The sequence below is a fragment of the Panthera onca genome, chromosome A2 (assembly GCF_046562875.1).
Source record: "Panthera onca isolate mPanOnc1 chromosome A2, mPanOnc1 haplotype 2, whole genome shotgun sequence".
Classification (NCBI taxonomy): Eukaryota; Metazoa; Chordata; class Mammalia; order Carnivora; family Felidae; genus Panthera; species Panthera onca.
Genome location: NC_138340.1, coordinates 76,778,140 through 76,792,423, shown reverse-complemented (window position 1 = coordinate 76,792,423; position 14,284 = coordinate 76,778,140). Strand labels below are relative to the sequence as shown.

Genomic DNA, 14,284 nt, shown 5'->3' with positions numbered 1-14,284 from the left:
TTACTCAGCTCCTTTTGCTTTCACCAAAACCTTTCGGGCTTCGTCTGCCGCTTTATTTAGCCTGCCTGCATCTGTTCCGTTGTCCTCACAGAGCTGCGTCAGTTTTCGTATCTTGTCAAGTTCACGGGTTAGATTTTGTGATGCTATTGGTAGATGGATGTCAAGTACACGATTTGCAACCTTCTCTATGTCCTCCGGAGGCACATTTTCCTCTTAAATAAGAAGGTGGGTTTTAGGTCATTGTGTCTCCTTATTCAACACTGAATCTTATAAATACAAGCACAACGAACTCTAAGTCAAATGAACTTGCACTTGATTATGTGTCCCTAGAATAGAGGGATTAGAGTGCCTGTGTCCCCATGGATTCTTCTTCATCCTCAGTTTCCCCTTCTCTCTGAATACACACTGCACAAATGATTGTTGGAAAAATGAAAAACTACAGACTTGGAATACTGTGTATGTTCCGCAAAACATCCTCCCAAGAACTATTTAAGCACCGATTCAAAAGCAATTAAAATGTTCAGATGCCTGTCATTAAGATTCAGATACAGTGGGGGTGCCTTGGTGGGTCAGTTGGCTACGCATCCAACTATGGCTCAAGTCATGATCTCATGGTTTGTGAGTTTGAGCCCCGCATCAGGCTGTCTGCTGTCAGCACAGAGCCCACTTTGGATCCTCTGTTCCCCTCTCTCTCTGCCCCTCCCTTGCTCACACTCCCTCAAAAATAAATAAACTTAAAAAGAGAAGATTCAAATACAGTGAATGAGGTATCGGGGAAGCACCAGGTTTGGACTCAACAAAACTCGATTCTAATTCTCCATGACCTTAAAAAGGCACACAATGGTTGCCCATCTCTATAACTGGACACCACCGAAGTCCTATTTTGAGAAGGCGATGTGACAGTACAGAGGCAAGTACCAGATGAATAACATATTATAAAGAAACTGTTACATGCACCCATGCCCTGCTTTTCAGGACAATAAAATTGGCCTTCCCTGAGAACTGCAGTGGAATACCGGCCATTAGGGTTCGGGATGACAGCTCTTTGTGACTCTCTGGCTCCTTACTGAGGCAGAATGCTACATCCCACATTGGGAGTTGGAGCTCTAATCCTCAAGGGGTTTACCATCAAGTGGGAGAATCTAAGCCGTTCCATACAAATACCAATCACATATGAACAGAAGCAATAAATATAAGATGAAATGATATGCGGCCCAGAGGGAGAGGAAAATATTTCAGGAAGAACCTTAAAAAGGCACATAAACTGAGCCTGGAGGACAGCGAGATTAAACTCGGGGAAATGTGGGGCGAAGGCAGGGGTCAAAGCATTCTAAATTGAGGGAACCGCCAAAGCCAAAGCTTGGGAGCAATGATCAGATCACTGTTGGCAGGAGAGTGGAGTCTAAATGGGGGTGGGAGGGACCGGAAGTCCCCAAGGGCTGGGAGCAGGACACAGGAACCTCTCAATGTGAGGCTAAGGAACGTGGACTTTCTTCTGGAGACAGTGGGCACCACAGACAGCTTTTAGCTTTTGAGTGACACGACATGAGTATATATCCATTTGGTAATCATTTTTGCTTTAGCTGTTTTGTCTAATATAAAAGGAATGTTTTACTTCCTGTCATGCTTTTGGAAAAAAAAAAAAGCAACAATTTGGTGAATAAATTCAAATCATACTTTAAACAGAATGTACTGGACTCGGGGAGCTGGCTCTTGTAAGAAATAGTATTTCCTTTTATAAAAAAAAGTTCTAGTAAGTGAATTTCGTTGAACCACATATCTGTCATCAAACATTTATTAACATTTATCATGAGAGCATAAATTCAAAATTTTCATATGGGACTTCATTAATAGGGAATTCAGACCACAAGGAAAATATTAAGAGGGTCAAGAATAGCTAAATAGCGTAGGCACCATGCAATTTAATAATACTCTCATTTGGGTTTTATGGAAAAGAGAGAAGAAATCGGTGAGTGAAGGGTATTGCTTCCCAGTGACCAAGGGTCTTGGGGCCCAGATCAGGGAAGTTTCTTTCATGGAATAGGATTTCTCCCTTTGCCTAATTTTTGTTGTAATAATCTGGACACAGTTTTGTTTTTCATTTCCTTAGCGTAATTAAACTTTTTTTTTAAATTAGAAATGTTTTCAGCAGCGATGAGAAATACCACTGGTAAGGAAGTAGGCTCTATGACCCAGGGAATGAGGTGGAAGGCAGTTGAACTTGCCTTCAGAACCATCACTGGGGCCCAGAGGTGTATTAGTGCACCATTGTCACACTATGGGTCTGGCAGTTCGGTTTAGTTTTGGTTTTCGTGCCTGGATTGACCCGTGTCTGTAGAAATAGCTAACGCATTCCTCAATCCCACCAGTTCCTGGATCTGTGTCTGGTCGATAGCAATCCATCTAGCTAACTCACGGCAAATTTGTTTTTGAACAATCATCCAGGGGACCATCGCACCCCCATTTATTTTTACGGATTATTTTGATTATTTTCACCGATTATTTGTACTGCCTAATTTTGTTCTTATTTCGAAAATCAGGACTAGAGCTGCTAATCCAATATCTAGAAACACTGAGATGAAAAAAATAATTGGCCACAGGGGTCTCTTACAAATATTAAACAGATGAACAAAGTGGTTGCAAAGATTGTAACAGACATCCCAGTTGTCAGTTAATTCACGTGAGGTGCATTAAATTATTGAATCTGGAAGATGGTGATAGAGAAGAAAGCCTCTTAAGGTTAATTCTGTGTAGGGTTGTATCTGAACTGCATTACTTGCAGAGTGCGAGGTTTTAGGTCAATTTTCAGTTGTACCATGCGATTTTTTATCTTCAACTAATAATTCTCTATAGTTTGGAGCGCCTGGGTGGCTCAGTCGGTTAAGCGGCCGACTTCAGCTCGGGTCATGATCTCGCGGTCCGTGAGTTCGAGCCCCGCGTCGGGCTCTGTGCTGACAGCTCAGAGCCTGGAGCCTGTTTCGGATTCTGTGTCTCCCTCTCTCTGACCCTCCCCCGTTCATGCTCTGTCTCTCTCTGTCTCAAAAATAAATAAACGTTAAAAAAAAAATTTAATAATTCTCTATAGTTTAAAATAATCTCCTAAAAAATAAAATAAAATACACTTCTCCCCAAATAAGGTACAATGAGGGATAAAAATCATAATTATAATAATAATGAGTCACAAATAGTTCCTTTTGGTCAATCACGGAGAACCATTATGAAACTTGGAAAATAGTCCATAACAGATCTAATACAGTCTGTCAGCAGAGAAAATCATGTCAGATTTTCCTAGCATTAGGGAATCTGACAGAATCATTTCAGTAGACTTTTTTCTTTAACAAAACATATAACTTTAAACACCGAGTTCGTTGCTTGAAATTTTAACTAAATACTAGATTTTTAAAAAATTTGTATTACTAAATTGCTCTTATACAGAGAGCCATATGTGTTTGGTGCAGAGGTACTATTTTGGGGTTATTTTCACTAAGAAATTTTAAATCAAGGAGTACATCATGTTTCTGACTTATGCATTTCATTCCCACTAAATGTAATTTGGAATTGGTTGTGCTGTTTGAGTATACATTAAATTAAAAAAAAAAAAAGGAAAAGGAAAAGAAACCAAAAACTAGTCCCTATATATATATATACACATATATATATTTTATTACCTGACAAAAGCTTTTTCAGTTGTTTGATTAAAAGACTCATTTTTTCTTCTTCAGATTCACTTTGGTTTTTCATATTCCTCAGTTTCTCACTCAGCTGTAAGGCATTGGTTTTGGAGACTTCTGCCAGTTTGCTTACATTTTTGAGCTGGAATAAGGAAAGAGCAACAAGGGAAAAAATACAACAGTTCCGCACATTGTGTAACGTTTAATTACTTAGCTGACCCAAATGAAATTCACTAAAAACAAAATAGAAGTCTAGATAATGAAACAAAAGATTTATTTTATTTTTTTATTTTTATAAAATTTTTTTTAAATTTTTTTTTTAACGTTTATTTTTGAGACAGAGAGAGACAGAGCATGAACAGGGGAGGTGCAGAGAGAGAGGGAGACACAGAACCGGAAGCAGGCTCCAGGCTCTGAGCCATCAGCCCAGAGCCCAACGCGGGGCTCAAACTCACGGACCGCGAGATCATGACCTGAGCCGAAGACAGACGCTTAACCGACTGAGCCACCCAGGCGCCCCAAAAGATTTATTTTAAAGGATTCCTTTTATGGAAACCAATTTGACAATAAATTTCATATATTGAAAAAAAAATAAAAAAAAAATAAAAGGTGATATTATTTGTTTTCATTATCATGTTTTCTTAATAACGTGAATTTATCTGGTGGCGCCTGGCTGGCTCAGTTGGTAGAGCCTACAACCCTTGATCCTGGGGTTGTGAGTTCAAGCCTCAGGTTGGATGTAGAGGTTACTTACAAAATAAAATCTTAAAAAAAAAAAATCATGTGATTTCTCTCTGAAAACATTACTAGTGAGCAACATTATTATTTGAAAACAATATTGACCTAGTACTAATGACTTTGTCTGACACAAATGTAAAACTCAAATGCTGTTTTCATGAGACTTTTGCATTCTATATCATCAGCAAATCACTTAGGACTCCTTTCAGTGGCCATTATGCTTAATAAACTGAGCATTTTCTTTTAGGTAAGTTCAAATAGTTACTCTTCTCAACACTCCTCAAGTTCAAATAACGTACTTTCTTTAAAAGCTAAAAAGAAAGCATTCCTCCTTTTAATAAATGAGTTTGAACTCAGAGCAGGCTACAAAGAAAAATCCCAAACACTTTGTACACTTGGTGGAGAAATGATAGGTCTAAAAGGCTTGCCCCCCAGAAGTGCAAATTCTTAATTATGTGATTTGAGAAAGGTCCTGGGCTTTTCTTGAGATTCCAACAAATTAGAGAAAGAGGAAAAAAAACAAAAACAAAAAAACAACAGAAGGCAATAGGACAATATCACCAGCAAGCTGAGCTGTACTGAATAAATTAATTGTGACAGAAGTAGGGCTAATTAGGATCAAACACAATTAGGAAAAAAAATCTCCCTTTATTTCCCCACAAAAGGAGCCAGCTTAATTTGAGCTGTTGGATTTTTGTGGAAAAGGATTTAATTGCAGTCATTGGCAAATGATGAAAGAGAAAAGAAATATTTCCATGATTAAAAAAGATATGTATCTTCACTTTGTGGAGAGCTATTCCTTAATTCTCTAGAACTTTGAAAACCTTGAAATGGTCAGCTGTTGCTAAGAGAGATCTTAAAAGTTCCCATCAGGAGAAAAATATGTAACTATATGAGGTGTTGGATGTCAATCAGAGTTACTGTGTTAATCGTTTTGCAATATATACATCTATCAAACCATATGTCATACACCTAAAAGTAATACAATGTTATGTGTCAATTATATCTCAATAAAAGTAAATAAATAAAATGGTTAGCAGTAAGAAAGAATGCATAGGAGTAAAACGAGAATTCCAGAAATAAATGCTCTGGATGGGAAAACACCAAAGTATAGAGATGGAATCTGTGTGGATTAGTCGATGCTGTTTTCAGAAAGAAAGAGACTGCTAAATTACTTCACTCTTAAAACATCTCTCTGCAATCCATCTCCTGTCACAATTCACTCCTGAGAATTCTCTTACAATCTTTTCTGGCACTCTTCCCCCTTCTAATCAAGAGGAAAATAGCACACCATTTTATCAACACAAAACCCCTGCCCCAATCCTTTTCAGTTCTCCATGGATGTGCTGATTAAGCCAGATTCTGCTAAAACACACTTCAAGGGCTATCTTTTTTTTTTAATTATTATTTTTTTAATGTTTATTTATTTTTGAGAGAGACAGGCACGAATGGGAGGGTGGCAGAGAGAGAGGGAGACACAGAATCCAAAGCAAGATCCAGGCTCCAAGCTGTCAGCACAGAGCCTGATGTGGGGCTTGAACCCACAAACTGTGAGATCACGACCTGAGCCAAAGATGGACACTTAACTGACTGAGCCACCCAGGTGCCCTCAGGGGCTATCTTTTAAAAGTAAAAGCTGAACACAGGGCTTATATAAACGGGGTGAGATTTCTGTGTTTTTGAGAAGGGGCAGTAAGGTGTCATAGTTTAATTAAGGTGTAATGATTTAAGTAAGGTGTAATAATTACATTAAACAATTGAAGATTATTTTAACCACCAGGATGCAGCACCAGGATTTGTATTTGTTAGTTCACTGCTGTGTTCCCAACACCTAGATAAATGTCTCGCACATAATAGGTCCTCAGTGAACATTTGTTAAAGAATGATGAACAGCATATAAGTGAAAACTATATAGCAATGCAGAATTAGACTATGTAAATACAAATTTTCAACATTTAGGATGTGCAGGGATATCCTCCGGCTTGGCTCATCGGAGGCTTGTTCCAGAACTTGGGATTCTGGAGCATGTGGAGCAAGGGCTTAGGGTCAGCTGGGGCTCAGGTTCATGCAGGTGAGGCTCAAGAAGGAGACTGTCGTTCTGTGTGTGTGTGTGTGTGTGTGTGTGCACGTGCAAGCGCACGTGTATGTGTGTGTATGCACACTCATCTCACGCACACACAGGCACACACACACACAGCTTAGCCTTGGCTCTCAGTCCATTCTCAAGCTTGCTCCTCTGTCCTGTCGATTCTGAGACCCAGAAGTAATTGTGTTCACTTCCTTTTTTGTGTTTTTCAGGAGCTGGTGTCTGTTGCTTACAAACAGGAATGCTAACTGGTATAATATTTAACTTATATTGTAAAAAAAAATTCAGCTCTTTGATTTTTCTCTCCATCAAAGACTCTATGTATATCGTCAAAAACGGACCAAATGAGGCCACACATCGTCATCTTGTTTACAAGATCAATCCAATGTACTCACAGAATACCTAAAATTGCATTCATCATTTCAAGATGAATATAATGCATTCACAAAAAGAAACCTAAAGAAAACTAAGCAATTAAATATTACCCTCATTTACCAACACGACTGGAAAAATAAATGAAAACATTTAAAATTATTAGAGACTCAATTATCAGGTACTTAAATATTAAAACGATTGCATCATATCTCTCAACATGGGAAGGAGTACAAGGCCCAAGGGTGTATTCCTATTAAAATATTTTTGGGGACACCTGGGTGGCTCAGTCGGTTAAGCATCTGACTTTGGCTCAAGTCATAATCTCACAGTCCATGAGTTCGAGCCCCACGTTTGGCTCTGTGCCGACAGCTCAGAGCCTGGAGCCTGCTTTGGATTCTGTGTCTCCCTCTCTCTCTGCCCCTCCCCCACTCACACACACACACACACACACACACACACACACACTCTCTCTCAAGAATAAGTAAACATTAAAAAAAAGTTTTTAAATAAAGTAAAATATTTTCTAAAATTAAATTCCAGGGCTGCCTGGGTGTCTCGGTTGGTTAAGTGTCAGACACTTGATCTCGGCTCAGGCCATGATCTTGCGGACTGTGAGACTGAGTCCCATGTCGGGCTCTGTGCTGACAGTAAGGAGCCAGCTTGGGACTCACTCTCTCTCTTCTCTCTCTGCCCCTCCCCTGCTTGTGTGCTCTCTCAAATAAACAAACATTTAAAAAAGTGTTTCAAATGAACTTCGAACATTAAAATTTGCATATTTAGTAGAATTTCAAATATATCCTTGAATTTATAAAATTTTTTCTTTACCTTGAGGGATCTATAGTTTTCAAAACTTTAAGGCTAGAAGTCTTCACATTTCTACGTAGTATTTGCTATAAAAGAGAAAACTCCACACAGGTCTATGTCCTCCAAGCATATACTTCTTTGTCACACACACACAATATACACACATACATAAAAAATATATTTACACATGTACAGATAATACATATATAATAGAAAATACATCAATATTCACACGTACTTCTAAATGTACATTTACATCCACACTCATCTGTCTTTTTAATCCTATCTTTCCAAGCATATGAACACCTAATATTCAGAAGCTGTCCTTTCCCTTAAATGGCAGTTTTAAAAATTTCAAACAGTTTGCTTTTCTCTTTTGACTGCTACAGCTTTATAAGTGGAACAAGAGAAGACATATTTACCTGATTCTTCCAACCTTGAACCTGGTCGCTCAAATTATGAATCACAGACTCTGCTTCCTGAGCTTGCTGGAGGGCATGGCCGGAGAGGGTCTGGGAGCCACGGCAGCTGGGGTCCCCACAGGACGGAAGCACGCACGGCATGTCCCCTGGTGCCCCACACACCTCACAGGAGAAATGATTTATGTTGAAAAGCAACATATTGGCAGAGTTTCTTCTAATGCCACCTGGGTCACTGAGGCAAAGCACTGCTCTGTGCATATGTATTTCTTCAGCGGTGGTTCATGGATACAACCCAGTAAATGTTTCTAGGTACCTAAATATCTGAATCTTTTGTTATCAGCATTGTGTCAATCAATGCCATTTTTACGCTGAGAGTTTTGGGGGGAAACAGTCAAATATCTAGCATTTCTCACTAATTTCATTTTTTTTAAATAAAAATTATCTTTTACTTATAGTAGAGTGGGAGGAGGAAATGATCATAATCTGTACCATTGTGGAAATAGCAAATAATATAAGTGAACATAAAACACTAAAATCAAGCCACAGTCTTACTCTGAATTTTCTCAAACTTTGGCCTAGGATATAAAAAGTAAAATATAAATAAATGTATTTATATTGTTTCTATCTTATAGAACAGAGCGTATATATGTTATTCATATTTACACACTTATAAAACATAAATAAGAAAATAAAATGTAAGACAGGGACATACAACTGAAGAGATCTGTATACCAAGTAGAAACTACAAACACTTTTACGACACCTTCATGAATATTTACCTTTTCAATCAGTATTTGGATATCCGGGACTGTAATCTGCTTTAACTTTTCCAATGACAAGTTTTCTTTTGAGCTTAGCATATCAAACATGCTATGTAAGTCATTCCTGGTTTTTTCAGAGTTTTTTATGATAGAAGTGGTTTCAGTAATTTTCTTTTCAGCAGATGATGACCTCTGATAATGCTTCTTGATAGTCTCTGAGGGATCTATATTAATGCAAATTGAGGTCAGATAAATTTTGCAAAGACAAATGCAATTATATGCTGGTTATCAAGACCATCCTTCCACAGTTTGACCATGGGCTTGGTCTCAAAGGTCAATACAAAAATTTGCCATCCTCTTCCTTGAATTTCCACCCAATGGGGAAGGATAAGAGATAGTGAAACAGATATCCATAGAATAGGTACACAGCACTGAGGTTGATCTTGCAGACATGGGTGTGAGTGTTGGCTTTACCCTTTACCGTCTGAGTCTGTCCTGGAGCAAATCAGTCAACTGCTTAGATTGTGTTTGTTTGATGGTAATTTGTGAGGATTAAGTGAAATAATACGAGAACACTCCGTAAAGTGTTCCGCAAATGCATTAGCTATGTATTAATTAGTACCTAACCCTGACATGAGAAACCAACCCAGTTTACCTAACCATATGGAACAGGAGTTGCCGAATTTGTCCCGGAAAGGGCCAGGGAATAAATGTTTTAGGCTTGCTGGCCACCGCGTGTCTGTCACAACTTTTCACCTCTGCCACTGTAGAGTGAAACGGCCACAAGCAATATGTCAACAAACAGGTGAGGCTGTCTCCTAATGAAACTTCACTTTGACCCCTGACGTTGAGGCCGATGGCAACGGCTCTCGTGGTGGAGTCCTTTCTACGTGGCTGCACTTCCTGTCAGTGTTCTTTCTTCCTCTTCACAGAACACTGTGAGGTCGCACTGGTGTGATCCCCACCCCCCCACCATGTTACAAGTGAGAAGATGAGGCTCTGATGAGGTAAGTTATTTGTCTGAGGTCTCGCTGACAGTAAGAGAGAACGTCAGGATGTGAAGCCAGGTGGTTTGATTCCAGAAACTATGTTCTTAAGCACGTCCCTGTATTTTCCATACTTACCGTAAAATACAAATTCATGAAAGGGATATGGTACATTTTACTGCAAAGGACAGTGTAGCAGGACTTGAAATTATAACTCTTTATTTTAGGAACGTTGAAGGGCAGGGTCCTGATCTTGACCCCCTACACAACCATAATTTGGGCATGAGACAACCACACCTTCCTATTGCTTGAGATACTTTTCTGCCTTTATTTCTCTGGCAAACTTTATCTTCATTTGTGAACTCCAAGTCAGAGGTCGCCTACTTCCCAGAGCCTTTCCCAGTAAACCCAGCGAGAATTAATTCTGTTCCCCCCTGCTCTGTTCCCAGCGTGGCTTGAAGATGCTGTAATACAGTCTTGTTGCTGTTTGGGGCTGCTTCCATGCCTGTCCTCCCTACTAGACCGGAGTAACTCAGGGCAAGAACTCGCCCTTCTCCCTGCCCCATCTCTACTGCCCTGCACACGGTCAGGTGTCCCAAGGAAGCTTCAGGAATTGCTGCTGGATTGTGAGCTTGAGAGGATTAACCTGGGGGCAGTGTTCTCCTATTTGGCTCTGGTGACTGCGGAGGCATTTTCTTTTTGAAATTGTACTGAAATAGAGCTCAGGGTGATTTTACTACATTTCAAAACATTCTGGGAAGGGTCCAGAAGCTTCATAAAATTGCCAGGAGTCCACAGTAGAAAAAAGGTCCAGACTGCCTTTATCTGGCATGTTCCAGACAGAGGCCGCTCCGCTGGCCAGGTCCTGGGCAGGTGACCACAAGGCAGAGAGCCCTGACTCTGGGGGACACTGGGAGGGGCTGAGCAGGCTTCAGTTTCCCCTGAGATGGACACTGTCCTCACAGACTAATCTACACTCTCTTTCTCTGTCTGCGTGTGGATTCCTAGATGCCGGTCCAGATCTTTCATGCCATCAACGGTTCTGAGGCCGCAATCTGGATGGCGACAGTTGAAATGTCCTTTCTCTGAGTCTCACAGTTTGTTCCTTTGACTCTGAGGGAAGAGACAAGGCTTTCTGGGCATCACTGATGTCTGTGGAGGGACAAGTTGGTTTTGGAACATCAGGGTCTAGTTCTAAAGCTGGCACCCCCTCCACTCTGGGGGCAGCCTCTGGGAACTCCCACAGGGCTCAGGCTTGAGGTGCTGGGGCTTGGCCTGCTTGCTTTGCAACAGGGTGAGATGATCGTGAGTTGCCTGCCTTCCACAACAGCTTTCCTGAGTTGGGAAATTCCCCCCCCCCCCCCCGCCCAATGCACGCCCTCCCCCCCCCCCCCCCGCCCTCGCCAGAGTGTACGTGTCCCAGCAATCCACTGATGCATTTTCAATCCTTTCAATGGGCACCTTCTTCCAGATAGGAATCAGGCCAAATCCCTTACTCTTCAGAGAGTTTATTGAGCACCATCCCTAGTTACTTCACTAAATTTAGACCTTCCATGAGGGTCATGATTCTCTTTCAGGTGGAGATCAGATGAAAACCTGGAGCATGCACACAGGGTAAGGAGACGCTCCCGACGACTTTGCCTTGAGACGTGCTTCGTGCACATTTTCTCTTTGCCTCTCCATTAGGTGGGTTAGGGGAGCGGACGTTCAGGGCTGCCTCTCCCGGTAGTGACAAGTTATCTGCTTCTAGATGTAAAACGGGGATCTCATCAGAGATCAGGACATGAACTAATCCAAGTTTTGCTTTTGTGTTCCATTTTGCCTCCAAGTCAGTCTTGGCTCTGGCGTGGTTCCCGTTCATTTTAACAGCATAAGATGAATTAAGGACTTTTAGTACATTACAAGACTCCAAATCTCTACAAAGGTCTTATGAGAAACGTTCGCTGAAGTCCTTTTGGCCTCATATGCCTTTGCCTTTTGGGTTGCTGGAAATGGAGTATCACACATTGTTAGCTCTACTCATTATTTTCAGCAAATGCTACCCAAGCTCTGCCAGGTTTACAAAGTCAAAATACTCATGTGCAAATAATACCTTTAATGGGTGTGTTTTCACGTCCTAAAGTGCTCAGACACTATGGCAATGAGCACAGGGTGATTCACTAATGGAATGCACTATGGATTTCATCAACCTTTGTCCATAAACGTTGATGTGCATTTTCTCTCTTACCCATGATGTTTGCAGTATGGGCCCGGGAGCGCAAATCAATTTCTTTCCGAAGATCTTCAAGTAAGAGGTCTGCCTCGTTCTTCATTCTTACCATTGTTTCTTTCAGATCTTGAAACTCATGTACTGCTTTCAGTTGCAGGCTTAGCTGCATGATTTGTTCCCTAGAGGCAAAATGAGAGTAAACGTAGCAAAGCTTGTGTTACTTTTGATAGATCAGTGAAAAACACCTAAAAATTGCCCTCATTATTAGGTAGCCTCATTGTTAGAATGCATCCCTCTTCCCTGATGTGTTGTTTGACAGCTTATAGCTCTGTTTATGGTTTACCTCTTTGTTGCCAATTCAGCTGCCTGGACTGTTTCAGCACTCACTCAAAATAAGATCAGCATACAAGGTCTAGTAGAACAAAGGCTTTGAATCTTTCAATTTCAACTGTTTATACTCTTTCTGCCTCCCTTTGCTTTGGGTTTTCAAAAACAGGTATTCAGACATAGTTCATTTAAATCAATGAGATCCAATCTACATTCAGTTTTCAACACAGAAGTCCTCACCCCGCCTGCGGTAAAAATCAGTTATTTCTTTAGAATAAATCTTAATTGCAGCCAGGTTCCTTCTAGTACCACTTCTGTACAAGGTCTCAACTTTTTTTTTTTTACATTTATTTATTTGTTTTGAGGGGGGCGTGCAGAGAGAAAGAGGGAGGGAGAGAAAGAGAGAGAGAGAGAGAGAGAGAGAGAGAGAGAGAGAGAATCCCAAGCAGGCTCTGTGCTGTCAGTGCAGAGCCCGATGTGGGGCTCAAACTCCTGAACTGTGAGATCATGACTGAGCTGAAATCAAGACTCTATGCTTAACTGACTAAGCCACCCAAAGGTCTTAATTTTTAATTCCCATGAGTGACAAGGAGGTTTCCTTGTTGTGAGTACCCTCGGTACATTCATTCTCCTCACCTTCTTCTCAATGGCACACATCTTGGTTCCACTTCAATTGACTGGGTTCAGCACCCACAGTGGGTTCAAGTGAATAATTGCTATACATCCCTCGTGATCAGGAGATTCAGTGCAAATCTTGAAAAGCACAGTTGAGGAAAATTACAATATGAATCCACGGCACTGATTTATCTCCGTGGAAGTGCCAAGCATTAACTAACGTTTCCGAGCATTTTCTGCTCTAACTCTCCCTTCTAATTTACAGACTTTTCCTTCGGGGGCCAACTGTCAGGACTACAGTTCACCAGGCTAATAATAATAATAATAATAATAACAACAATAACAACAGTGCAATACAATGTAGTTACTGTTATTATAATTAGTACTCTTGAAGCACTTATAATGCATCAGACATCGAGCTAAGTGGCTTGTCTGAGTAATTCTCACAAGAAACCTTGAAATAGAGACTGTATCCCCTTTTTGTTGATGAAGAAACAGAAGGTTGGAGAAGCTAAATAACTTGTCCACGGCCACACAGCAGTAAGTGATTTCAGTCATGGAATCTATACCCATGACGCCCTGTGTTCCCTGTCCTCCCCTCCCCCTTCCTTTGCAATTTGCCCAGCCGACCTCTGCTGTACAACTAAACCCAGCCTGGAGAACATCAGCTGGGAGAGGGTGGCCTCTGCTGTTGGGGGTCCCTCCGCGAGGCAATGGCCAATGAAGTACAAAGAGGTGGAAGGATGGAGAAGGAAACGTATGTCTTTTTCTGAAGAAATCACGGAAGGCGTCCAGGAGGAGGTGGTGTTTTGGTGGTTGCTAATGAGGAATAGGAGCTCAGCAGGCAGAGCAAGAGAGGGCAGGCATGCTGGTTTCTGGCAGAAGCGGCCCAGTGCTCACTGATTTCCTCATCACTCCAGGCCTGGCCCTGGCACTCCTGCTTCTCTTGCTCTCTTCTGCTCTACTGGGGTGGGGCGGGGGAGGGGGGTTCTTGTAGTCTCTGTTCAGCATGTGCACTGTGGATTGGCTCATTCTGCTTCCTCGGTTCCACTTCGTTTGCCATTTGCTATAACCACAAACCGGTGGTCCGTGGGCAAAGTGCATTCTCAAGACACATTTATTTAGCCTATACGGTACTTTTTATTATGATTATTATTTAATGTTTATTTATTTTTGAGACAGAGCGTGAGCAGGGGAGGGGCAGAGATAGAGAGGGAGACACAGAATCTGAAACAGGCTCCAGGCTCTGAGCTGTCAGCACAGAGCCCGACACGGGGCTCGAACTCACAA

General features: G+C 41.2%; 1 protein-coding gene and 1 long non-coding RNA gene across 3 annotated transcripts in view; one reads left to right on the top strand and one right to left on the bottom strand.

Annotated features, from left to right (window-relative positions):
* The window catches only part of LOC144615650 (uncharacterized), a 46,036-nt gene extending 33,959 nt beyond the window's left edge, over positions 1-12,077 (top strand). Inside the window, exons 3-4 of one of the 2 annotated variants that reach the window (XR_014137290.1) lie at positions 9,790-9,864; positions 11,421-12,077. This is a non-coding gene — a long non-coding RNA (uncharacterized LOC144615650). Of the gene's footprint in view, positions 1-6,707; positions 7,338-9,789; positions 9,865-11,420 lie in introns of those variants that run through there. The other variant, XR_014137289.1, reaches the window with a different exon arrangement.
* The window catches only part of LAMB4 (laminin subunit beta 4), a 112,164-nt gene that overhangs the window by 15,097 nt on the left and 82,783 nt on the right, over positions 1-14,284 (bottom strand). The window contains exons 27-31 of the mRNA XM_078442558.2: positions 12,071-12,231; positions 8,876-9,081; positions 8,097-8,258; positions 3,669-3,813; positions 5-212 (exon numbers count right to left, since the gene is read on the bottom strand). Coding sequence (XP_078298684.1) covers positions 5-212; positions 3,669-3,813; positions 8,097-8,258; positions 8,876-9,081; positions 12,071-12,231 — 882 coding nt within the window. The remainder of the gene's footprint in view (positions 1-4; positions 213-3,668; positions 3,814-8,096; positions 8,259-8,875; positions 9,082-12,070; positions 12,232-14,284) is intronic.